At 40.1% G+C, this 26,881-nt stretch overlaps 1 protein-coding gene across 2 annotated transcripts in view; it reads right to left on the reverse strand.

Annotated features, from left to right (window-relative positions):
- Positions 1–26,881, reverse strand: part of KITLG (KIT ligand) — a 105,026-nt gene that overhangs the window by 7,872 nt on the left and 70,273 nt on the right. Inside the window, exons 4-9 of one of the 2 annotated variants that reach the window (XM_016185219.2) lie at positions 18,579–18,749; positions 15,992–16,151; positions 15,219–15,302; positions 6,161–6,270; positions 5,184–5,251; positions 4,131–4,207 (exon numbers count right to left, since the gene is read on the reverse strand). In XM_016185219.2, the coding sequence (XP_016040705.2) occupies positions 4,168–4,207; positions 5,184–5,251; positions 6,161–6,270; positions 15,219–15,302; positions 15,992–16,151; positions 18,579–18,749 (633 nt within the window). In that variant the 3' untranslated portion in view covers positions 4,131–4,167. The remainder of the gene's footprint in view (positions 1–4,130; positions 4,208–5,183; positions 5,252–6,160; positions 6,271–15,218; positions 15,303–15,991; positions 16,152–18,578; positions 18,750–26,881) is intronic. The other variant, XM_060195506.1, reaches the window with a different exon arrangement.

Consider the following 26,881-nt stretch of genomic DNA (forward strand, 5'->3'; position numbering starts at 1 on the left):
CCTTTTTCAAACTGTCATTCTCTCTCATCTGCCTGGAAATTGGCAGCCAAAGTAGACTCCCTGACTCCAGTGCACCACGCCCATCAGTCTGCCAATGCCAACATCTGATTACTTTCCTAAACCTCTGTTTTCTTTGTATCACTCATAGCTTCCTTAAACCTTCCAACAGAGTCTGGTATTAGGGTGATATAAATCCTTTATTTGGAATCTGGACTCTATCAACTGTGTATACTGACTTTTAAATTTTTTTTAATTATCTTTTATTTATTTATTGGATAGAGACAGCCAGAAATCAGAGAGGGAGAGAGAAGAGACACCTGCAGCCCTGCTTCACAACTCACAAAGCTTTCCCCAGTAGGTGGGGCCTGGGGGTTTGAACCTGTGGTCCTTACACATTGTAGCATGTGCACTCAACCAGGTGCACCACCCCCCGCCCCCCTATACTGACTGTTGCACAGTGTATCTGGATCCTCCCTTCCATTATGTTTCCAAACTTTTACCAGTCATCAAAGCCCTAACTCTGTACTAACGCTACCTCCATTACCTACACAGAGAAGTCCTCCTCCTACCATTGGTGACTTTTCTCTTTCATATCCCAGGGGCATGAATGACATCTAAGAGCTGTGTTGAGCACACATCCTGTATAATCCTATGCACCAGACTAGCCTTTGATCTCTTACAGAATTCTCCCTGTAAGCTCCTTTTACTGTTTAAAATTTTATAAACTTCTATGTTCCTTTAAACAGGTTATTACGCAGATGTTTTCTTTCTTTCTGTTGGCTGTAAAGCCATTTGGGAACATAACTAGTTCCAAATAGTTTGCTGGAATTCCACTTGTGGGAGGAGATTGAGAGCTCACTTTTCCTATGATGATTTCCCTTTTTGTGTGATGCCACATTCGACTACTTGGTCTTAGCTAATTGACTTCAGTGGGTTTTTTTTTTAACTGCTTGTATAGGTGTTTTAATATTCAACAACAAACATAGCTCAAATATAGCTTCAGTATATTTTCTCTTAGAAGTATCTTTTTCTTTTTTTTTAATATTTATTTATTCCCTTTTGTTGCCCTTGTTGTTTTATTGTTGTCATTATTATTGTTGTTGTCGTTGTTGGATAGGACAGAGAGAAATGGAGAGAGAAGGGGAAGACAGAGAAGGGGAGAGAAAGACAGACACCTGCAGACCTGCCTCACCACTTCTGAAGCAACTCCCCTGCAGGTGGGGAGCCAGAGGCTCGAACCGAGATCCTTATGCTTGTCCTTGAGTTTTGCACCACGTTCACTGCCGCCCAACTCCCAGAAGTATCTTTTTCATTTTGACTTCATTCTGTATTCAAAACATTAGCCCATGTCTCTCCATTTTAAAATTAGTTATTATCAGGAACAGCTAATTCTTCTAAATATTAACCTACCCTAGTGTTCCAGTATTTGTTGTATAGAGAGATAACTGGGATGTCCTATAAAAAAATCAAAGGAAGTATAACTGGAGACTCAGAGATTACTTTCATTTCTCTTCACTGAGCCTTGAGAGAACTCTGTGGAAATGATGAGTAAGGTCTCTATGAGAGAGAATGTCACTTCTTCATTCTGTCATCCATTTGATACCTTCTAGTCAAGGTATCAAAGTTAAAGAAGTCAAAGGCTTCTTTAACCTAACTGAACAATGTTCATTTTCTACATGAATGTTTCACATTTAAGAACAAACCAGTCACTCCCTGCATTCCCTCATACTTTCCATTTGACCCAAATAAGCAAATTCAGTATATAGACAAAATAAAAAATATATTCTACTTTATTTTTGAAAAAGCCTAAACAGTTTTAATTGCCTTGTGGTAGGAATATTTACTCTCAACACATTTATAAGTAGACAAGATAGCACTGTCAAGTATAGATATAATGTTATAGAGCAGATTTGTAAAAGTGATTCCTCATTGAGGGGGTGGGCAGGGTTTCTTCAAAAGAACTATCTTCCTTTCCTGCCACTTGGTAAAATTTCATTGAGGACATGGTCACTCATCCAATCAGTAAGCTTCCATTGCAATGGGCAGGCAATACAAGAAGTACTTGTCAGGAGATACAGTGAGAACCAGACCAACTCCTGACCTTGAATCTTGCTTGACTATGGTTCCCTGAGCACTTCCATTGTTTTCCCTCTGTCAGAAATGAGCTGGGTGGTCTGGTAGGTGGCCCAGTGGATAAAGCATTGGACTCTCAAGCACATGGACCAGAGAGATGTCTGGTTCTTTCTCTCTCCTCCTATGTTTCTAATAAATAAATAAATAAATATTTTTTTTAAAGTGAGCTGGTGTTTTCCATCATAACTCATCGTCAACTGTCACAGGAAAATAAATTACAATTAGAAATCATATAACCTGTGAACAAATCAGGGTCCCAGTCATCAAAATCCCACTGTCGAAGGACCTGAATTTTGAAGAACCAACTAACCACTTAGTGTGTGTGGTTTGTGAATGTCTAACTTGAAGAAACTGAAGCAGGGAGGCTTGTGTTGAAATGAAAAGGAAGAAAAGTATGTTTCTAGGGGGAAAAAAATAGGATTTCAGCTTGGGAAACACTGAGAAAATAAAAAGGGTAGGGTTGAAGGGTCTATCCACTGATATCGTTTGACAGGAAAGGAAGATGCTGTTCCCAAGGACATGAGGTTAATGGCAAAAATGAAGCCAGGATATAAAGGAGTAGAAAGATGTCATGTTATTTTGGAGTACTGAAAAAAATGGTACTTTGGAACTCAACGTGAGTTCTTAAAGGAGGCAAAGGGCTCTGTGACCCAGTTTTCCTGGGAAGGTTCACTTGAGAGATAAATCTTTGAATCTGGGGCAGAAATGCAGCTGGAAGGAGAGACTTCTTTCCATACTCATGGCAGAGCACATTTGTGGGAAGCAGCTAGTCCAGTTGATCATCTTTCTGTGCAGCCTGCTCTATGGAATGCAGGAAAGAATGGAAAAGCTTAGGAGAGAAGCAATATTCCTCCACTACCCTAACAAATGTCCATGGGTAGAAATGGAGAGAGAAGAGGCTGTGGTTTGACATTAGACTAAATTAGTGTCTTTCAGTTGGATGGCCCAATATTGTCCTCATTTTGGGAGCTGAGACAGCACTAGGAAAAGAGATAGGGACCTCAGTACCTCCAACCACATTTTCTTAGACTACAGCCTCTTTCATGAACCTGTACTGCTCCAATAGGAACTTATTTGACAATAGTTTCTGTTTAGTGTAGTCTGGGCTCTGAGATATCATGAAGCACTGTTACTACCATTCATAGGTAGTAACAGTACATAGTAATTGTAGACACTGACCTTGACAGTTTCACTTTATGAATTATGAAATACTTGGGCTTTTTCTCTTTTTTATATTTATTTATTTGTTTATTTATCTATTTTTGTTGTCCTTTTTATTGTTGTGGTTATTATTGATGTCGTTGTTGTTGGATAGGACAGAGAGGAAGGGAAGACAGGGAGGAGAGAAAGACAGACACCTGCAGACCTGCTTCACCACCTGTGAAGCGACTCGGGGAGTCAGGGGCTCGAACTGGGATCCTTATGCCTGTCCTTGCACTTGCACCACATGCACTTAACCCACTGTGCTACCGCCCGACTCCTGGGCTTTTTCTCTTTATAGTGACAGGGCTTTGCTCATTTCAGTGTCTAATAAACAGGATACCTTCTTTTTTTTTTTTTTTTGGTTATGTCTGTTTGATTTATTCATCCTGTTATTTTAGTCCATGCATACTTTTCTCCTTTTCTTTTTTATATTTTTATTTATTTATTGGGTAGAGACAGAGAGAAATAGAGAGGGGAAGGGGAGATAGACAAACAAACGCCTGCAGCCCTGCTTCACTGCTCATGAAGCTTTCCCCTAAGATGTGTTTATCATTTTCTAATACATTGTCTAGTCTAAAAAATAAACACTCCATTGTTAGCTTTTAATATTTCCCCTGTAAGATAAAGTCAATATAATCAGGACTAATTCTGCTTGTCTTTCAAACCTTGAGAACACAGAATGAATTAGATATGCACGATTCAGTTATATAACAGCTTCAGTTAACAGACTGCCATCAGCTTGATGGAAGACTTAATAAATGTTAAATCTTTCAGCTTGAGTTCTAAAAACTTACCAGTGTATGAAAGTAACAGTGTTGATAAAAGCCACAATTACACCTCTTGAAACTCTCTCTCTTTTTCTTGCAACATACTAGAAAAAAAAAGAGAGAGAGAATGCTTATTTGCTTTTGAACAAGATTCTGAAACACACCACAATCTGGGACATTGAAACAGGCGATTTTTCTGTAAATTAAATATTGCCTTTGGGAAGGCTGCCTCTGAACAGTCTCTCTGCATATAGACATACTAAAACCTTTCAAAATGCTCAGACATATAGGCATAATCAGAAAGCAACATGCCAAATGAAAACTGTAACTGAATGTAAATCAGTGTCACAGCAATCTATGGAAAGATGATCAGGTTAGCTACAGAAGCTGAAAAGGCAACTTAAATGAGTTGTCTATTCAACTTTGGGGGTGTGGGGAGGTGCTGAATCAACAGACCAGGCTAGGATCCTGAAGGCCAGAGTGAAGTCACAAATATGCTAAGTGTGTAAGAGAAAAAGCACTGAAAGGACCTTCATTAGTAAGTGACATTATGAACCAGGGTGCAAGGATACAGGAGGCCAAGATGAAGTTTAGAAAGGGCTAATGAAATGCTGGGGTTTGTGGCAAGAACTTAGCTAATAAAGGAAAGGAATGGCTTTAAAAAAAAAAGTTCTGCTTGGTGAGAGGCTCTCAGAAGGGAAGAGAGCGTGTCTTGATGGGAGTGTGGAAAAGATAAATAACAAAGCTTTGAGTCTTATCTGAGCAGGATTCTGCAGCATATAAAGAAAGCAGTGGTAGTCACTCTTGATACCTTAAGAAGGGTCATGGTGGGGATGGGGGGAAATTATGTGACAGCAGTCTGTAAGAGAATAGAGATGTGGAATAGGAGAGAGAGAGAGAGAGAGAGAGAGATGTTAAACGTAGGTCAAGACTTGGAAGATGCTGGTTGGGAATGACCATGATAAGTGAACAAATTCCTAAGGATGTTAGAAACATATGTCCAGGAGGAGGAATAGCCATGCTGAGCCCAAATATTTAGCAAAACACCTCAGACCAAAATAAATAAATAAATAAAAATACCTTATCTCATTATCCTCTTCATTAATCTGTATAGTTTCAACTGCTCTTGTATGATTTGGCTGTTTCTTCTGGAGAAAGAACAAGGGAATATGTGAGAAATGTATTCATGAGAGGTCTGATGTTTAGGATGGGCTGGGTCTTCACTCATTTTTATGCCAATAACTTTAATACCATTTTTTTCAGCACATAGCAGTCACAGCATTTTCGTGACCAAAAAAAAAAAAAAAACCCTGAAAACTGCAGAACATTCTCAACTCAGTCTTTGTTGGATGTCAGAACTGAAATAGTAATAAGGAAGCTGAAAGTTTAAAATGTAGTCAAATTCAGAAGGCATTTTAAAGATCTGAGTTCTAATGACTTACCATGTTAAAAAATTAGACAGGTTTTGAGAAGAGAACAAAAGAAGAAGAATCTGAAATCCGCAGATAATACAAATGGCACTTCATGATTTTTCAATCTAGCCTCTGCCTCTTTGAATTTAGTTCACACTCTTAAAAGCTATTTCAACTTCTTTAGTTTTAATGTGATTCAGGGGAACAAACCCAGGTCCTGAAGCAGGCAGAGAGAGAGAAAGGCTGTATGCATTTCTTAAATATCTGCTCTTGGGTAGGGGGAGATAGCATAATGGTTATGCAAAGAGACTCTCATGCCTGATGTTCCAAAGTCCAAGATTCAGTCCCCCACACCACCATAAGCCAAAGCTGAGCAGTGTAATGGTTAAAAATAAATAAATATCCAGCTAAGAGGATTTGTCTTCAAAGAGTGAGGTATGAAAGAAAAACCCCAAATTTTAATTTTACTGAGACTAAATTAATATAGACTTTAACCTGCCCTCTTATTTTTTTTTGTTTTTTGTTAAGAGCCTTCTCCAGAAAAAAAGTAGTTTATCAGTGATTTATAGGAATATGGTAACAACAGTTAAGTATGTAGAACATTCATAAAGTACTTGATGAAGAAAAAGGAATAGCAATACTCACCTTCCAGTATAAGGCTCCAAAAGCAATCCCAATCACGAGAGAGAAGAATGCTGTCAATGCCATGGCTGCCCACTGCAGGTGGGAGTCTTCAAAGGAGTCTGAGCTTTGCTCTGTAATGTAAGGAGGGCAGTGGTAAGAAGAACGTATCCAGGCCAAAAGTGTTGCTCTTCTGTGGTGTCCTTGGCCTATTTCTGTTTCAAAGATTTAAAAGTGCTGATATTTCTGCTGGACATTGTTTGGGAATGGTGACTTGAAACCCATGCTGTTTCCAAAAGATAAATGAGGTGAGAGGAGAGGGAGGGAGAGGGAGAAGGAGAGGGAGAGGGAGAGACAGAGAGAGAGAGACCCCCACAGGTAGGAAATTTGGCTTGGTGAATGTTGACACAGAGTGACACAGACTTGGCATATTTCTGGGAGGAGACTGATTTAGCAGCACATACATCCGCATTTTCTGCCCCCCTTTCAATATCTTCTTACTTTCTCTCTCTTGATATCAACCATGACACTTGAACAAAGCCTCTTGGCCACCCACATCTAGGTCTGTATGCATTAAGTTGGTTTGGTCTACTGCAAATAGGAAGTCCTTTGATGTCTAGGTAACCTGATGCTTAAAGTCATGGGGTTTCCTCATCATAGTTTCAAATATATATCTATTTAAGGTGCCAGGTTGTGACGTAAACTAAAGTTCTGACTCCTCTTCAGGATTTTTATGTTTGGAAATCCTAAATGCACTAAGCAAAGGTTGAAAGCAGCAGCGCCTCTCCACACTTCATCTAGAGAAGAAACTTAGAAGGTGTGGGATTAGCTTGGGGTACTTCCCTCCATCCTGCTTCATGAATGAAGAGGTGTGTCTCTAATCCCCGTCTCTGTGCGCACCAGCGAGTGTAGCATTTGGAGATGTTTTCCTACTTCTCTGCATGGAACAGCTTAGCTGTTTGATGCCACATGATCTATTCCCAGTTTGGAAGGGGTGGGAATGTGAATTTAGGAAGTAGGACTGAAATCTCAAATAGCTGAGGTAGGAAACCTTGTTCTCCTTTTTTTTTTTTTTGTAATTGGATTTGTTTCATTGGAGATGTCTTTAAAATTCAGATGAAAAAAGTTCTGCTGATATTCTCCTCTAAGTATTTGATAGTTTCTGGTCTAACATCCAAGGGGTGTTGAAATCCCCTACTATTACTGTGTTGCTGTTAACATACTGCTATAACCCTTTCAGTAGGCATTTGACAGGTCTGGTGTATTGCACCAAAGTAAAAGACTCTGGGGTGGGGACAGGGGGAGAGTTCAGATCCTGGAACATGATGACAGAGGAGGACCCAGAGGGGGTTGAACTGTTATGTGGAAAACTGAGAAATGTGAACAGGGGTAGATGGCATAATGTTTTGTGCAGAGAGACTCTTATTACTGAGGCTCCAAAGTTTCAGATTCATGGCGAATTCACCTTCTTTACCCCGTTTTGGATAAAGCTCAAAGATATCATGTCAAGTGAGATAAGTCAGAAACAAAAAGATGAATATGGGATGATCTCATTCATAGACAGAAGTTGAAAAACAAGACCAGAAGGGAAAACTAAGCAGAACTTGGACTGGATCTGGTGTATTGTACCAAAGTAAAAGACTCTGGGGTACAGGGGGGTTCAGGTCCTAGCAGAAGAGGACCTAGTGGGGGTTGTATTGTCATGTGGAAATGTCACGCATGTACAAACTACTGTATTTTATTGTTGACTGTAAACCATTAATCCCTCAGTAAAAAAATTAAAAAAAAAAAAAAAAAGGAAACACCTTGTTCCTTCTAAGGGAGTTTGGAGAAGGCAGTTACAGGTTATCTCAGTGAATCAGTGAGAAACTGATCCCAGGCGGGAGAAGGATGGGACTTAAGGGCAGCACAGGGGCAAAGCCTTGTCTTTTTCTGTCTCCTGGTCTGCCCTCACAGACGGTCTCTGCAGTACATCCTTCAAGAAATTTGAATCACTGATCAAGTAATTCTTTTCATGAGGGCACCATGACTGGCCCCTTCCTGGGAGTGGACCAGCCATCTAGGGGCTCCCCTTGGATCTTGGCCAGTCAGTCTCCCTCTGTCAGGAGAGGGCATTCACATCTTTGAAATATGCCCAGGGCCTCTGGCCAGCATGGCTAATTTTGGAATCCTATCCCTGCCTCCTTTAACAACCTGCTTCCTTTCTTCCCAGCTGGTGAGAATAACCGGGCCTTGACACACCTTTCCTTCCTTTCTCCGTCTCCAGAACCCCTGCACTAGAAGCCCTTTTAGGCCTCCGCCAGCTACTATCTGGGTGAACTTTCTGAGGGTCCGCACAGACTCTACCCATGTTCAGTGGAGGTGCACACGTCGTTAGTCATTTTGCAGGGTGCCTGTGATTTAGGTTCAAGCCCGGTCCTCACTCTTCTGTCTTCATTTTCTCTTTCTCTAGAAAAGTTGATCCACAGGTTCATGAAGCCTTAGCGATGACAAATATTCTGCTTATCTTCTCGCTTACTGATTTACTTCATCTATTCCCATCCTTAAATCCAAGGGGTGGGGCAGCTTACAATGGTCTCTTTTTGCCCCTTTACAGGGGCATGATACTTTCTGGTTTGGGGCTGGGGGGGCACCTTCTGACTGCTGTGTAGAACACAGAACTTTGTCAGGGCTCAGTAGTCTCAATGGTCAAAGACATGGACACTGAAATATACATATATATATCAGAAACCTCTGGACCCATCTTTTAAAGTCACTGCTTGAATAAGCTATACCTTAGGATATAGGAAGAGAATGTAGAAATCCCAGCAGTCAGCAACCTCCAGGAGGAAGGAGTCTAGCAGACTATGGCTGCCATTCAGAGAATGGAACTCTGACTAACAAGACAGTAAAGCCTTCCGAGGTACTTAAGAGAGATCTCAGAAACCCTGTGCCTTCAAAATGAGACTTCTATTCCTACTCCAGTAGGGGTTTAAAACAAAGCCCCAGGGGAGGGAAAGCTGATCGGCATTGACCATGAGGACAAAGCTCCCCTGTGTCTAGTACAAAACCAAATACTCAACCATACAGCACCCAGGCAATGTATCAGGAGGGAAATGAGGCCCACAGTCAGAGAGGGGAATAATACACAACTTAGAAACCAAACTTCAAGTGACCTCCCTATCACCTTGACATTGATAGCTAGGGGTATGGACTATTTAGAGTAGCCACAGACCAAAAAAAAAAAACCCAGAACACTTGTTAGAATATGCAAAGCACACGCATGTACACACACACACACACACACACACACACACACACACACACACATATCTCAGGAAAGAGATGTATCCAGTCTTCTTCTTCTAGCGTTTGCCCTTCTTCCTTAGCCAGTCAACAGCATCAGGTTGAGCCTGATGTAAAGAGACCTCCTTTGAATCTGGAGAGGTGGCAGTCGTTGACTATGTGGGTCATAGTCTGTCTGGAGCTGCAGGGGCAGTTCAGGTCATCTCTGGCTCCCCAGCGATGGAACATAGCAGCGCACCGGCCATGGCCTGTTCCATAGCGATTGAGGAGGGCCCGATCATAACGTGTTAGGTCAAAGCCGGGTTGACGCTTGCAGGGGTCTGTGATGAGGTGTTTGTTCTTTACCTCAGCTGACTGCCAGCTCTGTTTCCAAGAGACTGGAACAGAGAAGTTCAGTGTAGGCGTAGGGGACCAGATTGGGTGATGAGACGTCAAGCGTTGGACAGGGTGGGCGAAGATATCCGCGTATATTGGCAGGTCCGGTCGAGCGTAGACGTGGGAAATGAACTTAGATGATGCCGCATCCCGACGAATATCTGGCGGGGCGATGTTGCTAAGAACTGGCAGCCATGGAACCGGGGTAGAACGGATGGTTCCAGAAATTATCCTCATGGAGGAATATAATTTGGAATCGACCAAGTGGACATGGGGGCTACGGAACCATACTGGGGCACAGTATTCTGCAGTGGAATAGCATAATGCCAGAGAGGATGATCGTAGTGTGGAAGCGCTCGCGCCCCATGAGGAGCTGGCCAGTCTTGCAGTGATGTTATTCCTCGCGCCCACCTTTGCTGCAGTTTTTATGAGATGTTTATGAAATGACAGAGTGCGATCGAGAGTAATGCCAAGATAGACTGACTGGGCTTCATGCCGGATTCTTGTATCGCCAAGCTGCACATTAAGCTCACGCGAGGCCGAGGCATGGTGTAGATGGAAAACAGATGATACCGTTTTTGCAGTGCTAGGGATTAGTCGCCATTTTTTACAGTAATCAGATATCAGAGACATGTCTTTCGTGTTTCCTCGAGGATGTCGAACTTGGATGCCTGAGTTGCACAGCAGATGTCATTGGCGTAGATGAACTTCCTTGAAGAAGTTTCTGGGAGGTCACTGATGTAAATATTAAATAGCATAGCGTAGGAGCCAGAACAGAGCCCTGGAGGAGGCCACTTGAGACAAGTCTCCATCTGCTAGACTTGTCACCCAGATGCACCCGGAATCTTCTGTTTTGGAGAAGAAACAATATAGTGTTGGCCACCCATGGAGGCAGGCATCTTGAGATCTTGACTAGGAGACCATGGTGCCAGACCGTGTCATAGGCTGCTGTGAGATCAACAAAGACAGCACCCGTCTTTCAATTCTTCTGGAATCCATTATCAATGTAAGTTGAGAGGGCCAGGGCTTGTTCGCAGGTAGATCTTCCTGGGCGGAAACCAGCTTGGTTTCCAGTAGAAAGAATCAGTGGAAAATTCTAAATCACAAAGTACAAACTGAAGTGTTGCATATTCTGTGTGGATCTGGGCATCTCTTCATTTCTGAGAGAGAACCCTAGATCTGCTATGAACTCTGTGTAATCATATGTCATGAATGACAAGGTGTCAGGGAGGTTCATCTGCTGTAACTGATGATTCTCTTCCATGGGAGTGTTGATAATGGGGCAGAAAGAAAATATGGTGGGAGGAGGGAGGGGCTGGGCTGTGGTACATATAGCATGATGCTCTCTAGGACCTAGGCTCTAGGTTTGAGCCCTGACTCCCCATTTGGCAGGGGGGAAGCTTCATGAGTAGTGAAGCAAGTACTACAGGTGTCTCTCTCCTCTCACTATCTCTGTCATATGAAATAAAAATAAAGAGGGTTGGGGGAGTGACGGCTGCTGAGAGGGGAGCAGTGGCTTAATCATGCAGGCATAAAACTGAGAAATTGTAGTTCCCCTTCTATCTTGCTATGAATTCAGAACTTGCCTAAAACTTACATTCTTAGGAATTTTTATACTTCTCCCAAATTTGGAAAAAAACCTGGGACACAAAAATGTTTGACAACACAAAGTAAAGCAGCTTGCGGCACATCTTAAGGTGCTACACATGTTTTTTTTTTTTTTTATAAATATTTTTCATTATTTTAATGTAAGACACCAGAGCACTACTCAGCTCTGGCTTAAGGCCAACCAGGGGGAATGAATCAGACACCTTAGAGCTTCAAGCATCGAAGTCTTTTTCATAACAATTATGCTATCTCCCCTGCCCCAAAGGGATGCTTTTAAAGAAGACAGGAAAACAATCCAGACCCCCAACACTGGCTACTTTTTGTCAGAAACAACAGAGCCAAGAAAGCAATGGAGTAACAACTTTATAGATCTGAAAGAAAAGATTTTGTTAGCTCAGAATCCCATACCTAGTAGAAGTAGCTGTGAGACTGAAGGCGGAGACATTGTGTCAGCCGCAGCAAAAAGGTTCTGTTGCAAGATCAAAACTAACGAGGGTTCTTTAGCCTGAATTCAACGAACACTAGATAGACACTTGGACTTATAAGCAATAAAATAGAATAATTCATATGTGTCAGTAAATAAATGAGACATCATTTTTCCTTTTTAAAATATTTTTACTTATTATTGGATAGAGATAGAAATTAAGATAGGAGGGAATGGGAATAGAAAGACACCTGTAGCCCTGTTTCACCTCTCCTGAAGATTTTCCCTGCTAGGTGGGGACCAGGGACTTGTACCTGGATCCTCTCCTCGAGCACTGTAATATAAGTACTTAACCAGGTGTGTTACCACCTGGCCCTGAGATAATCATTTTTCAAATAGGCATGTGAGGTTTAGGGAGACACATGGTGATTATTCAAAACCCCCTATGCCAGAGGCTCCCAGGTTTACCCTCAGCATTACCATAAACCAGAGCTGAGCAGTGGTCTGGTGAATGGAAAAAAAAAAAAGTTATGTGAAAACTTAAAAGCAATGATTTAGGGTGGGGGTATAACATAATGGTTATGCAAAGAGACTTTCATGCCTGAGGCTCTCAAGTCCCAGGTTCAAACCCCCACTATGCCATAAGCCAGAGCTGAGCATTGCTCTGGTAAAAAAACAAACAAACAAACAAAAAAAACTTAAAAGCAATGATTTTAAGACTCCATTGTGGAGTTTGTAATTTATATAGATATTTAGCTCCAAGCACAAATTCAACTGTTTTCATCCAAGGTTCTACTTTTTCTGAAACACTATAATAGTAAATCTAAGTAGAATGTTACAATTTAAGAAGTGAATTCTAATTTTGGCAACAACCACACAATGAAAAGTGCTATTAAAAAGTCAGTAATTGGGTCAGGGAGATAACAGTAGTGATTATGCAAATGAATCCTTGCCTGAGACTCCAAGGCCACAGGCTCCATCCCCAGCACCTCCAGAACCCAGAGTTGAGCAAAGTCTGGTTTAAAAAAAAAAAAGTCAGAGTAATTAAAAATGGAATACTAGGTGACTAGGTCCTGGTTGAGCACAGCACATGTTACAGTGCACAAGGACCCAGGTTTGAGTCTCTGGCCCCCACCTGCAGGGGGAAGCTTCATGAGTGGTGAAGCAGGGCTGCAGGTGTCTGTCTGTCTCTAATAGACAAATAAAGATCATTTAAAAAATTTTTTTAAAAAAATGGAATACTAAAAGAAGTAATCCAGATTTCTCTTTAAGGAAAAACAGATCAATGAGTATGTCAAGCAAATAGACTCAAGTCCAGCCAAATATATAAAACAAAAATGTATGTAACACAGGCTAAATGTTAAAGAGAAATTCTATACACTAGTATGGACAAACTATATGCTAGGTACCTGAGATACACTTTACAAAGAAAGGCATTCGGTTGGGAAAAAAAAGAGGGAGAAGAAAAAATACTACCATGACAGCATAGACAGGATCTGCTAATGTCCCACAAGTAACATTTGAAGACAAAGACCACAGCCAACAGCTTGATAAGCTCTAAAGATCAGTTAATCGGGGGAGACAGTCATGAATATAAGACATTATTAAGAGCTTCAAAATGTAAGAAGCAAAATCCAGATGCAAAAGGAGAGACAGCTTTACCCTTCTGCTTCCCCACATCCAACCTAAAGCAAAGCTTTTTTTTTTTTTAAAATGTATTTATTAATGAGAAAGGAGGAGAGAAAGAACCAGATATCACTCTGGTACATGTGCTACTGGGGACTGAAGTCAGGACCTCATGCTTGAGAGTCCAATGCTTTATCCACTGTGCCACTTTCTGGACCACAAAGCAAAGATTTCTAAAGGCTCTTATTACATGGCAAAAAACTTATACAGAAAATATGAGAATCAACTACTTTTGGCTCAGTGCTTACAGAGTATTATCCTGTGACATCTAGGAAAGCCATATATTTTAGACATCAAACACACTGCTTTTTAATATTACAAGTTGAAGTAGAAATCACAAGAAAATTCCATTTGAGGGCACCAGGGTTATGGGTAGGGTTTGGGGCCTGCAGGACACCAAATAAATGGTTATTTTTTATTTCCATGTTTGAGCCTGGGGTTCAAAACCAGATCCTCTTGGATGGTTAACATGTAAATCCTACTGAATGTACCCAGCCCTGAGAATTAGTGGAAATATGATTCTAAAGCAGCTAAAACTGCTTACAAAGAAATGTGAACTTTTGTTTTTATTAGAAAATTCTGACTTAAAAAATCAGTCATCAAATTTTTCTACATGAAACATCTAGAACAACTCCAGCTAATGAAACCCAAAGTAGAAAAAGGTAATAAAGATGAGAAAATGATGAAATATAAACAGAAATGTCATGCTTCAGAAGTTACTTGTTTGAATATTAATAAAATTACATTATTAGAAAAAAACATAATGGATTAATACACATTTCAAAACATCTTTGATCTGATAGTATAGCATTAAGAATACCCTCAGTAAAGTCTGGGTAGTAGCTCATATTCAAACATATTAATATTTTTGAAATCTATAAAGATCCACTTTGGAAGGATTGAGGCTATGAAACAGTTCCATTTAAGTTCAGGATGCCATAATAAAATTCACCAAATAAATTAATTGTTTTAAAAATTAATTTTTTAAATTCTAAATTATGTAAGTGTTATTGAAGATTTTTAAGTTTTTTTTTTTTTTTTCATCTAGGTCTTGTGTCATATAATAGTGTCCCATGACTAATGTTTAAGGGATGACTTTTTTTTTTTTAACTAAGATCACATCACAAACATTTTCATCCTACATCTTACATGAGACTAAAAGGCCAGAGCACTTAGTAAACTCTCTGATCTTTATTGTAAACTCTGCAAAGACAGCAGCATCCAGGCAACAGGGCTCTGGGCCAAAGAGGAGAGAAATTTCAGGAGAAGAATCACATTCTCCAACATGTACTTTTAACTTCAGATCACAAACATATCAAAATTCAACAGCAAAGACAAATACATATGAAATGGAAAGAAAAAATCCTTGGAGTTCTATGCCACCAGCATTTGTCCACAGGAAATTTCACATGCACTCTGTTTTTCAGTCACCATGGATTGTCTTTAAATCATTGTATAAATGTGATTTTCATGCCTTATTGAAAATGATTTTTAACAAAAGATGTATTGGCTTACTTCTCTAAACAGTATCTCTAGATGGAGGGAACCCAAATCCTGCCGTTCTCAGTTAGGCGGTAACCAGAAGAACAGGAACAGAACAATATTGATAGTAATCAGAGGAGAGATTTCCCTCAAGGCCCATGCAGTACTTCCAGAGAGGCTGACTGGAGCCATGCATGCATCAAAGCAGATATGAGTACTTACTATTACTGCTACTGCTGTCATTCCTAAGGGAGCTGGCTGCAACAGGGGGTAACATAAATGGTTTTGTGACACTGACTCTGGAATCTAAATAGAAAGTAATAATGTGTCAGTGTTGCATGGTGATTGACAGAAATTACAGCGTCCCCAAAAGGCCAAGTGCAAAATCAGTACTTTTCATGCCTGCTTCCCACATCTAAGTTATTCAGACACTGTCTCTTTCAGATTGGACCCTATTTTTTTTTTTTTTTGGTAGAAATTCACTATAGTAACGTTAGAGAACAAAAATGGATTGTCTACACAACATGCTAGCAAAAGAAAAATACAGATTATCAGTAATGAATCTATTATTTTAAAGACATTCAATTTTTTTTTTTTTTTGTACTATAAGAATCTGGTGGCAGAATAAAGGCTGTAAATATAGTGTACATGGTGATGGTCAGAATTCATGACTCAGAGTTAGACCCTTAGGGAAAGATCTGTGAAGAGAACAGTAAGAACTGAAAGAAATAGTGCACTACTAGAAAATATCAGATCAGAAAAAAATTTCTCATTTCTTCACAAAGTTCTTTTAATTTGAAGATGACAGCTGTGTTGGCCTGCAAGCCAACAAATCTACAACCCTAATTTCTTGCATGTCACTGACGCTTGCTTTCCTTTTGATACATACAATTCTCTCCAGCCACATAGGTTTGAGTGAAAGGTAGTTTCCTTACCTACATCTAAGATTCAAGCTTGCTTTTTACATTGATCTTATAACAGCTGATGTGTCTTACCTTTTTCAGGACTTGATGCTGAAGAGAACACGCAGTCACTAGCTTTAAATGCCACCATCTCCAAGTCCATAAAGGCATTGATGGATTTATTAAAAATCCCAAAGAATTCTGCAGGAGTAAAATTCCTTGCCTGTATCCTTCTAGGTGGTGTTTTTATATTCTAAAAGAGAAAGAAAGGTGCTTTTTGTTTCTCCCCAGATAGTCTATGGGTTTTGTTGTATTAGTATGTCCTTCAAAAATTCAAGTAAAATTATTACTTTGAAGACAACTGTCTTATCACATAGAGCAAGTTGTTGGACTATGCAGTGAAGTCTGGGGCTCACCTCTGGGTAAAACAATGATGTGATTCTTCCAACAACTTACAGATGGTCTTTAGAGATACTCACTCCTCATTACAAAGAATATCATAGGATTCAAATAGCTCTCCAAACTTTAAAGTCCTGCGATACTAATATTATCATGAACACAGAGCAGAGGGGACTCATACACTGGTGAAATGATATGTTGACACACATTAGTGTCTAGTTAAGATGGGTATGTGTTCATTTGTGGCATAATTCCACTCCGAGGGAAAAAACCTTGACAAAGCTCTTTTTAGCAGCAGTGCTTCTGTAGGGCAGCAGTAGAGAGCATAATGGTTATGCAAAGAGACTCTCATGCCTGAGGCTCCAAAGTTCCAGATTCAATCCCCCGCACCACCCTCAGTCACAGCTGAGCAGTGCTCTGGTAATAAATAGATAAACAGATAGATAGCAGTGCTTATAAATCATATCAATCAATATAGTAGCTTAATGATAGTCAACAGATTATATACTGTCAAAAATTAAAGGTAGTTGTGTGACTCAAGGTGGATAAAAAAAGGGAATATGATTAATTTCTATGAGATCCTCAACATAAGTCAAGGCTTATAAAAATTCATAAATGAGTGATTCTTGATAAAGAAAAAAGGCAGGTAACAGTAAGAGTTAACAAACTGGGAGTATCTAGGTGTATTGAGTTTATATGTATATGAACTCAATTTCCAAAACAGGCAAGAAATCCTACTTCAAATGAATCTCTTGGGCTCCAGTCAAAGTGCAGGGGTCATTCTTTAGCACCTGGAATGCTCTCCCAAACCTCACCATTACGGATCATCTTTCCAACCTCAACAGCATTTCTTTTTCATACCTTGCTGCCGATATGTCCTATCAATGCCGTCAGTATATTATAAGTACTAATGTGATAATAAGAGATGCTAACTTTTACATGCCGTGGATTTTAAGAGAGATTCTGAAATTGTGGAGTCAAGCAACAAAACTTTAGTATCAAGGTTACTGGCATAAGATTTCTGACTGTGGAGAACACACAAGGGAAGGATGTTGGATCTTAAAAGAGTAGTAGCTGGTGTGTGTGAATGGGGGTCGGGAGGAGGATAGGGTTCATGGATTGATCAGCCAATGCCCATGTCCAGCTGAGAAGTAATTACAGAAGCCAGCACTCCCACTGTCAACACCCCATAAAGGATTTTGGTCCATACTCCCAAAGGAGGAGGAGAAACGTTACGGGAAGATTAACAGAGGGTTCTGAACTCCAACTCCATCAGGATCCAGAGAGAGATGAGGGGAAAAAAAGAAAGGACATTCAGAAGTAATAATAGGTGTCGGTGTGCCTTAGAAAGGAAGAGAAGATGGGACTATGGAAAAAATGGGGTGGTCCAGGGGGTGGGGCAGTGTATAAAGCATTGGATTCTCAAGCATGAGGTTGCGAGTTCAATCCCTAGGGCAGCAGAGTGTACCATGTACCAGCAGAGTGATGTCTGGTTCTTTCTCGCCTCCTCCTATCTTTCTCATTAGTAAACTCTTTAAAAAAAAAGAAAGAAATGGACAAATATAAATATAGACAGATAATTACAGAAATAATAGTCAACCTTTATCTGTCACCTTGGGTGAACTACTGTAGCTTCTGGTGAAAAGGAGAGGGATACAGAACTCTTGATGGTGGAAATAGTGAAAAATTATATCTCTTTGATTTTATAATTTTGTGGATAGTATTAAGTCACTAATAAAAAGTTTATTTAAAAAAAGGAATAGTAGCTGGAATTTGGACAAGATGTTAGGATTCGAACCTGGACTGTGTGGAATTCAGGTGTTCTACCCAGGGAGTTATCTTTCCATTCCTTTAAATGCACTTAAAAAAAATATATATATATATATATATATTTATTTATTTATCCCCTTTTGTTGACCTTGTTTTTTATTGTTATAGTTATTCTTGTTGTCATTGTTGGATAGAACAGAGAGAAATTGGGAGAGAAGGGGAAAACAGAGAGGAGGAGAGAAAGATAGACACCTGCAGACCTGCTTCACCGCCTGTGAAGCGACTCCCCCGCAGGTGGGGAGCCGGGGGCTAGAACCGGGATCCTTAGGTCGGTCCTTGCACTTTGTGCCACCTGCGCTTAACCCGCTATGCCACCAATGACTCCCTAAATGCACTTTTAAAGTAAACATTTTCATTAAACGTTTAATTAAGCTCATATCCAGCCAACCCCTAAGCTGCACAGGCATTAGCGAACAGTAAGAGAAAGCAGTTTCTAACAATACAAGTTTACCTTAAATGACGGCTTTTCCATACACTCCACAAGGTCATCCACTATTTTCACAAGTTTGTTGATGATGGAATAGTTGCTTAACCCTTCAGAAATATTTGAAAATTTGTCCAGAAGAGTAGTCAGGCTGACTGACAAATGTACCACCATCTCATTTATCCAACAATGACTGGGCTGCAAGAAACAGACCAAGCACTGATTTAAGTACAGTGGACACAGAGAAGACCCTGAAAGTCAGTAGTGCACTGGACAGAGGATGTCACTGCACCAGAACAGCTCAATGCTAATGGATTGTTGGGTTCAGCTCTAGCACCCAGTTTTAAATGTATACATGCATGCAAATCAGAAGAAAATGCTGATGGTTAAGATGGAGCCATCCTTACCCTTGGCAAGGCTCGGGTATTACTGGAATTTTTCATTTATTTTGAAGAGAATGAAAGATCCCAGTACCAATGCTTCCTGCAGTGCAGTGACGGCCTGGCTGAAACCTGAATTACACACATGTCAAGGCAGCACACTATTCAAATGAGCTAACCCTGGAATTGACTTTTAGTAAAGAATATTTATCATGCTCTCACTGTGTTTTTTAAAAGGAGCACTCCCAGAGGGGTGGCCAATAGGGTAGCTTTCAGTGGAAGGGATGGGACACAGAACTCTAGTGGTGGGAAATGTATGAAATTGTACCTTTGTTATCTTACAATATTGGTAATCATTATTGCATCTCTAATAAAATTTTTGTAAAAAAAAAAAAAAAGACATAAAGAGAAAGTACTAAAAATCACACGTCTTAGACCTCAGAAGAATTTCTAAGTCTTACCAACTAAACTGTGAAGTGATGGATTGAAAACAGTTTTTTGTTTTATTTTCTTAAAATACTTGATAGCTTACTTGATAGCTTTCAAAGTTTCTACATATTACAATAAGTCATGGAGATTAAAAATAACAGCCTAGGCAGAAAGTGCTTTTTAACCTCAGTAGTAGGGGCAGCTAGCTACATAATTTGGTAGGGGGTAGGCAAATGCATTTATAGTTAAAATATGATAGAACATTAAATTCAGCACAGAGCTTGGCCCTTAAAGCCTGTCAGCTTCTTTGTGTGCTAGTTAAAAGCTTGAGTCTTGAGTCCTAGATGAGATCAACTGAGAGATGGCAAACCAGCTACATAGTTTGACCTTCATCTTGTCTTATAAGAATCATGGAACAAGATAGTTGTGATCAGATAGTGCACATGATGTGAATATACGTTTCAGGAGGGTTTCAGTAGCTGCTGGAAACCACTAACCACCCCATCCAATAAACTGACGATGAGTATGAAAAAACACAATATCTAGGATCTTGGGTTTTTTCAGGGCTAGATGGTAAATAATCAATGCTTTGTTGGCCAAGAGGTTAAAAAAAAGAAAAGAAAAGAAAAGAAAAGAAAAGAAAAGAAAAGAAAAGAAAAAAGTCAAGGATATGCTTATACAAGAGAAATTTTCGTCATGTCTTAGTATGACATTTAAAATCAACTGAAACTGAGTATGATGTATTTTGATAAGGAAAATGGAGTGCTGTACTAAAGCGGTTGCCTTAGCTGGACTTCAAAGTCTACACTTCCCATGATCAAATTGACGGCAGGCTCACTTAAAAAAATAATAATAATTCATCCCAGATGGCTGGGTATAACTGTATAAATTTCAAAACAGGGTATTAGCTCTGAATTCAATAGGACACCAGAATGGAGCTGTTCTGATGGGGTATAGTTGACAGATTCCTGCTGTCAATGTCAGCTTGGATTGTTAGTAAAGACAGCATGAAAGAGTGGGATTGTTACCTAAATTATAATCATTGGTATTAAATCCATACATCATGTATATTTTTCACAGTAAGTATAGGCACTTAATCATTTTACTTCTGCTAAAATACAGTAGTATGGGAAATAAGATGATTATTAGGAAAAGTATACACAAACAGAGAGAGAGATTGAGAGAGGAAACACTATACCTTCCTTCTGTATGGGCTGAGCTCAAACGTGGATCATGGCAAAAGGCAAGGCAGCACACTATCCAAGTGAGCAATTCCACCAGCGCAAGAGTTAAAAACTTGAAAGCTTTATATCCTAAACAACTCAGTGCCACTCCTATTGTAATAAATACTGTCTTCATAGGGAACAGTGATGCCACCCTTAGTCAATCAAAACACTAAATTCTATGTCTCTACTGACCAGCAGAAAACCTCCGGAGGCAGGTCAAGTATTTTACTTATTTATTCTACATTATACAAAATGGCATTTTATAGCAGAGCTGTTCTAATTAATAGCATCTAGCAAAAAGGAAACCGTCTTATCTATAGATAGGTAAACCCCAATTCCTGAAAGCATTTGATGTCATTCAAAAACATTTAGGTTTGTTGGTTCTGGCATCAGATAAGAAGAATAAACAAAATCCCAACTGGGAATTAATTCAATTAGGCCATTTCATTCAGCCCATCGACCCAGTTCTCAAAGACTATGTGTTTCCAAAGTATGTTCAGAATAGATGCTTTGTTCCACCAATGCTTATCTCAAGCACATGCAAGTACATATTTGCATCATTAACAAGTCTCTTTCCAAGCTGTCAGTCTTTCCTTTGGGGTTGAACAGCCTCCAACGTTTCCCTCCATTTAGGCAGTGCTAATTCCCTTTAGATAGGCAGCTCTATCAGCAAGGGGCAGATTTCCTAGGCTCTGGGATACAGCCCACACTGTAAATACAACTTCAACAGTATTCATGTGGCACCATCGCCTTCACCATTTAGTCCATGCCCTTCTGACTGCCATGTTTTCTGTGGCAAGCAGATTCCACATGCCCGTCTCTTCAGACTGTTTTGCCCCATTTCAGGAGTACTCTTGCCCACCTTCTGACACTCAGGGATCAAAATCAGTTTTGTGTGTGTGGCAAGAGCAGAAAATGCTTTTGTTTATAGGCTTCTTATTTTTAAGCCAGGGAAGCTCTGGGTTGCTTACCACTGATGCTTATCTCCTCACTTCAACTGAATTCCTTGTTTACATCCTGTATCTACCCCCCTCATGGCCACCCACACCCTACACCAACCCCCTGTTTTCACAGACCAAGAAATCAAATTAAAAATAAATTTTAGTTATCTTTATTGGGGAGAGACAACCTCCTGCACTGCTTCATCCCTGCAGGTGAGGACTAGATGCTTAGACCTGGAGCCTTACACATTGTTACATGTGCACTCGACCAGGTGTGCCACATCTGCCTCCAGAAACGTTTTCCAGCAAAACGATCAATCTTAAACCTGTGATTTTTTTTTTAAATAAAATTAAGGAAACTCTACCATCCCCTCTTAGCCCAACATTTGTCTTCTTAAAGTAAAATTGTGAGCAACTTACTAATAAGAATATCTGAACTCCACTGCTCAAAAGAGAAAATACAACATTTTTGATTTATGCATTCAATAGGGGCAGAGAGAAACCAAGGGATAAAAGAAGGAGACAGAATGGAGTGACAACTGCAGTACTGCTTCCTCTAGAGGTGGGAACTGGGAGTTTGAACTTAGGTCCTAGAGTATTATAACATGTGCACTCAAATAGGCTACTGCTTGGCCCTCAAAATACATTTATATGCCTTGTAATTATATTTCATTCATTATATGTTTCTTCCATAATTGGCTTGAGTAAAAGCAAGTATAATCAATTCAAATTTCTTTTTCTTAAAGATTTATTTTCTAGAAACCTTAGCACTGCTCAGCTAGGTGGTGCTGGGGATTGAACCTGGGACCTCTGGGGCCTCAGGCATGCATTTCTGGTGTGCTACAACTGCGCTTTTCCTTACCCTTGTTAAGTGACTGAGGCAGTAGTATTCACCTTTGTAAGAATCTTGGAGTTCCTGAAGTTAAAATTGAGGTAAACAATATTAACTACCAGTCAGTTTTAAGCTGTCTGCCTGTAAGCAAGGAGACCAGTTTGGACCAGAACACGTTGCAGTTCTGTATTTTCTTTTTAATTATGGCTAGTCAATGATTTGCAAAGAATAAAACACGATGAACTGAATGTTTCATTTGTGAGAGGATAGCTGTCTCATAACTCTTGCACGATCATGAGCAGGAAAAGGATGATTACTTTCATTTCACAACTTTTAATTTCCCTTTCTTAATAAGTATGATTGCTGCTTATCTTTCAAAGAGCATTTTAAAGACTTCTATGTAAATATTAACTTGCAACATTCATTAGAATGAAGATATAAATGTCTTATGTCCTCAGAAGAAAATTAAAATATTAAGAAAGTGGATAGAACCTCCCTAGACATCAAAGAGGAAATATAAAAATTACCTTTTGGGTTCCTGAAATAAACATAATTTAAGGTTTGTTCACAACTCTCCCTCCCCCCCCCCACTCCTTTAAAAGAGCAAAACTTGGGGGCTGGGCGATAGTGCAGTGGGTTAAACGCACATGGTGTTAAGCATAAGGATCCTGGTTCGAGCCCCCGGCTCCCCACCTGCAGGGGAGGGGGGGCTGCATCACAAGTGGTGAAGCAGGTCTACAGATATCTTTTTCTTTCCCCTCTGACTTCCTCTCCTCTCTTAATTTATCTCAGTCCTATCTAACAACAACAAGGGCAATAAAATGAGAAAAATGGCCTCCAGGAGCAGTGGATTCAGAGTGCAGGCAGGCACCAAGCCCCAGCGACAACCCTAAAGGCAAAAAAAAAAAAAAAAGGAAAAAACTTACTAGACTTTCCTCAGTTGCATACTTCCGATTTCTTCTTTCTTGTATGCTTGGTGTTAAATGTAGTAGCTAGGGCTTTTGAACAAGGTATGCATTTTTATTCCTGCCCATTTGTAGTGTGTGTGATTCTATAATGCTACTGAAATTGTCGACCCTGGACCCACTAGCATGCTTCTACAACCAAAGACTTGAAAGTGTTGTGGAATTATACCCCATTATTATCTTAGAATCTTATAAATCACTACTAAAATAAATTAAGGGGAAGTATCAGGAAGTGGTGCATCTTAGAATGTGCAAGGACCCAGGTTCAAGCCTCCAGTCTTCACCTACAGAGGGGAAGTTTCCCAAGCAGTGAAACAGTAATGCAGGTGTCCGTCTCCCTCCTCTCAATTTCTCTCTGTCCTATCAAATAATTTAAGAAAAAAATGGTTAGGTGCTGGGAGATCATTTATGTGGAAAAGCACATGTCTTACCATGTCTGAGACCTTGAACGTTGGCATCACATGAGAACATCATGGGTGGGGGAGCAGGACTGAAGGTGTCCTTCTCCTTCTCTCTAAATAAAAATCAACGGGGCCTTGAATGCCACTCAGTTGTCTCATGCCAGCATGAAGTTCTGAGTTCATTCTGTGCCACCACATTAAAATATGAGTATTTGTAAGACATCCTGGCAATTTAATTCCAGCCTGATTTCTCCTTTCCACCCACTACACATCATTCAAAAAAAAAAAAAAACTGTAGTGGTTTCTTAAAAGAACTTGACACATCATTTCACATCTGCTTTAGATGCAGAGAGTCAGAACTGTCATTCTAAGCTTTGTGGAATTAGAAACCAAACTTGAACCATGCGTCCTGTGACCTCCCCATTTCTTCTTGTGTGCATTTGACATTACTTTCTATGTGGTAACTGTTCCTACAGAGATGCCTGCATGCTCCCTGGTTGGCCTAAGGTAGCGACCACCTGTGAGTGAGGTCTCTACAAAGGAGTTGAGGTAAAATATCCATTAGGGATTCTGAGCAAGAAAAGCCCTGGGCTTACAAACCAAGAAGTTGCTGAGGAATATTTACAAGAGCTATTTACTCCTGCCTTCTAGTGCAATTAGTCTAATTACCAGCTCTTTTGCAGTTTGATTGTTTTTGTTTTGTACTCTTTATTTTTTAATATTTATTTATTCCCTTTTTGTTGCCCTTGTTGTTTTTTATTATTATAATTATTGATGCCATTGTTGTTAGATAGGAGAGGGAGAGAGAAAGACACCTGCAGACCTGCTTCACCGCCTGTGAAACAACTCCCCTGTAGGTGGGGAGCCAGGGGATCGAACCCAAGATCCTTAAGCCGGTCCTTGCACTTTGCACCATGTGCTTAAGCTTAACCTGCTGCACTACCGCCAGACTCCCATGTTCTGTACTCTTTAATGTGTCAGATCACAGTCTTGGCAGAGTGAGAGGTATGAATGCCCAAGGTACAAAGCATTCCTTTCTTTCCTCTGGTGCTGAGCAATCAATTAACTGATTCTAGAGCTGCACCATTAATCATAACAGTTTAGATATGGAAGCAAAACTAAGGAGACCATCTGGTCTAGTCTCGCCTAATGGGCAAACCAAGCCCTATAGCCGTGGTTTGACTAAGGTTTTACAACAGACTTTAAACAGAAATGTTGGCAACCAAGACTTCCCAAACACTCAGCTAGTTCTTTGACTAGTAACAAGAGACAAAACACATACAGCCTGGGAAGTCTTTTATTTCTGCTAGATTCACCAAGACCCACAATGGTTTGACGTCTGCTTCACGCACAGCAGTTCTCATGCTCAAGTGAGAGGCCCATTAGGAATAGAGAGGCCTCTATATATCTTGTTCCAAAGAATCCAGATCATATGAATGGAAGCAAGTTTGTCAAGTCACAACCAAATATTGCATGCCAGCTGCTATGAGTGGACTTTCTTTCTGAGATCTAACTCTTAAGACTTGAAAGATAGTATTTCATCATACTCAAATATTCCAGACAGGCACACCAAAAACATTCCTAGAACAAGTACTTTACAGAACACGGCATGTTCACATCAGCAGCCTAGAGTCTTCAAAATCTTAACTCCTTTTTGGGTAAGTGGGGTTTTCTCATGATGGATTTTAGTCTCCTCCCTAAGAGGTTTGGTTTTTCAAGTTCACTCTAGAAATTGGGCTTTCTGTTTGTCTGTGATTTGAATGTGTGCTATTTCCCAGGGCAAACCTCTAAGTGACCCCTGCACCAGACACAAAATGATCAGCTTGCAGAGAGGTAAGGCCAGCAGTAATGTACTAGAGAATCAAGAGTGCTGGGTTCTATTGCTGTTAACACACATTAGATAATCTACTTAGAGCTTCTGTGCTAGTTGTTGGGCGGCCCCTACCCACTTGTGGCTACTGGCCATTCGAAATATGGCTAGTCCAAAAAAAAAAAAAGGCACTGCCAGCATCACTTCCCTTGAACTTCTTTAAGGCTACAACTCAATAATGACACAGTGATTGAAAGACATGAGAAGTAGAGATGGGTTAATCTACAGTTCCAATGGCAGATTCTACAAAAAGTGAGCGTCTGAATTGGAGTGGCCTACACCTGGGAACTCTAGAATGAATCTGAAGAATGTGAAAATGGTGCAGTGACAAGATGAAATAATAAGAATATGCTGAACTAAAGAGAAAGCAATATAGCAAGACTCTCAGAGCTATCTGTGGGGGTGAGGTAGAGACACAGACATTTGGTGATGGGGATTTAAAACTAAATATTAAAAAAAAAATAGAATGCAATATAGTATCACCTGTTCATTTTTACCATTTATTCTAATGATCAGACAACTGAGCATTCCTTATGAGGCATATGGGTGGGAGGGGTCACAGTCTTCTGGTGGTGGGAATGGTGTCTATGTACACTCCTATTAAATTGTAGTCATATAAATCACTATTTAATTAATATGAGGGGGAAAATTGATTGTATGTCTCCAACTTTTTAAAACACAGACTGAGTCTTTTTAATATATGGGCTGAGTCTTCGATATGTTGACTCTCTCAAAAGCCTAGACCAGGGAGAACAGAAGCAACCGGTGGCACAGCTACATATAAGATGTTGGGTACTGTACAGCAAATCCTAACAAAGGGACTTTTCAAAGTTAACCCAATTGCCAAATAATGTGATGATAACAATAACTATCCATTGTCTTCTTTTACCCTAAGACATCGGGAACCTCACATTTCCACTATAGAGCCTATATTTCCTCCAGTCCTGGAACCTTAGGGTGGGGCTCACCTTCCTGCACGCTTCTCTCAATTCATATCAAATAATATTGCATCTACCGATCACAACCTGATCAACGCAATGAGTGCCACCTCAGCATGCTTCACTTCAGACTGTGTCCAGAGACTTCAGGTGCGGAATGACAACCCTTCAGCTTCATTACTTGGATGAGACCTTTCCTTTCATAGTATTCTCTAATTCCATTTCAGGTGGTTCACTTCCTAACGAAGTCCCAAAACCTAGATATAGACCAGGTCCCCTGAGATAGAGCATATGTTCACATGTATCCACACACTAGGGCAAAATATATACCTGAAAGCAAAAGTACAT

This window comes from Erinaceus europaeus, chromosome 7, assembly GCF_950295315.1.
Source record: "Erinaceus europaeus chromosome 7, mEriEur2.1, whole genome shotgun sequence".
Classification (NCBI taxonomy): Eukaryota; Metazoa; Chordata; class Mammalia; order Eulipotyphla; family Erinaceidae; genus Erinaceus; species Erinaceus europaeus.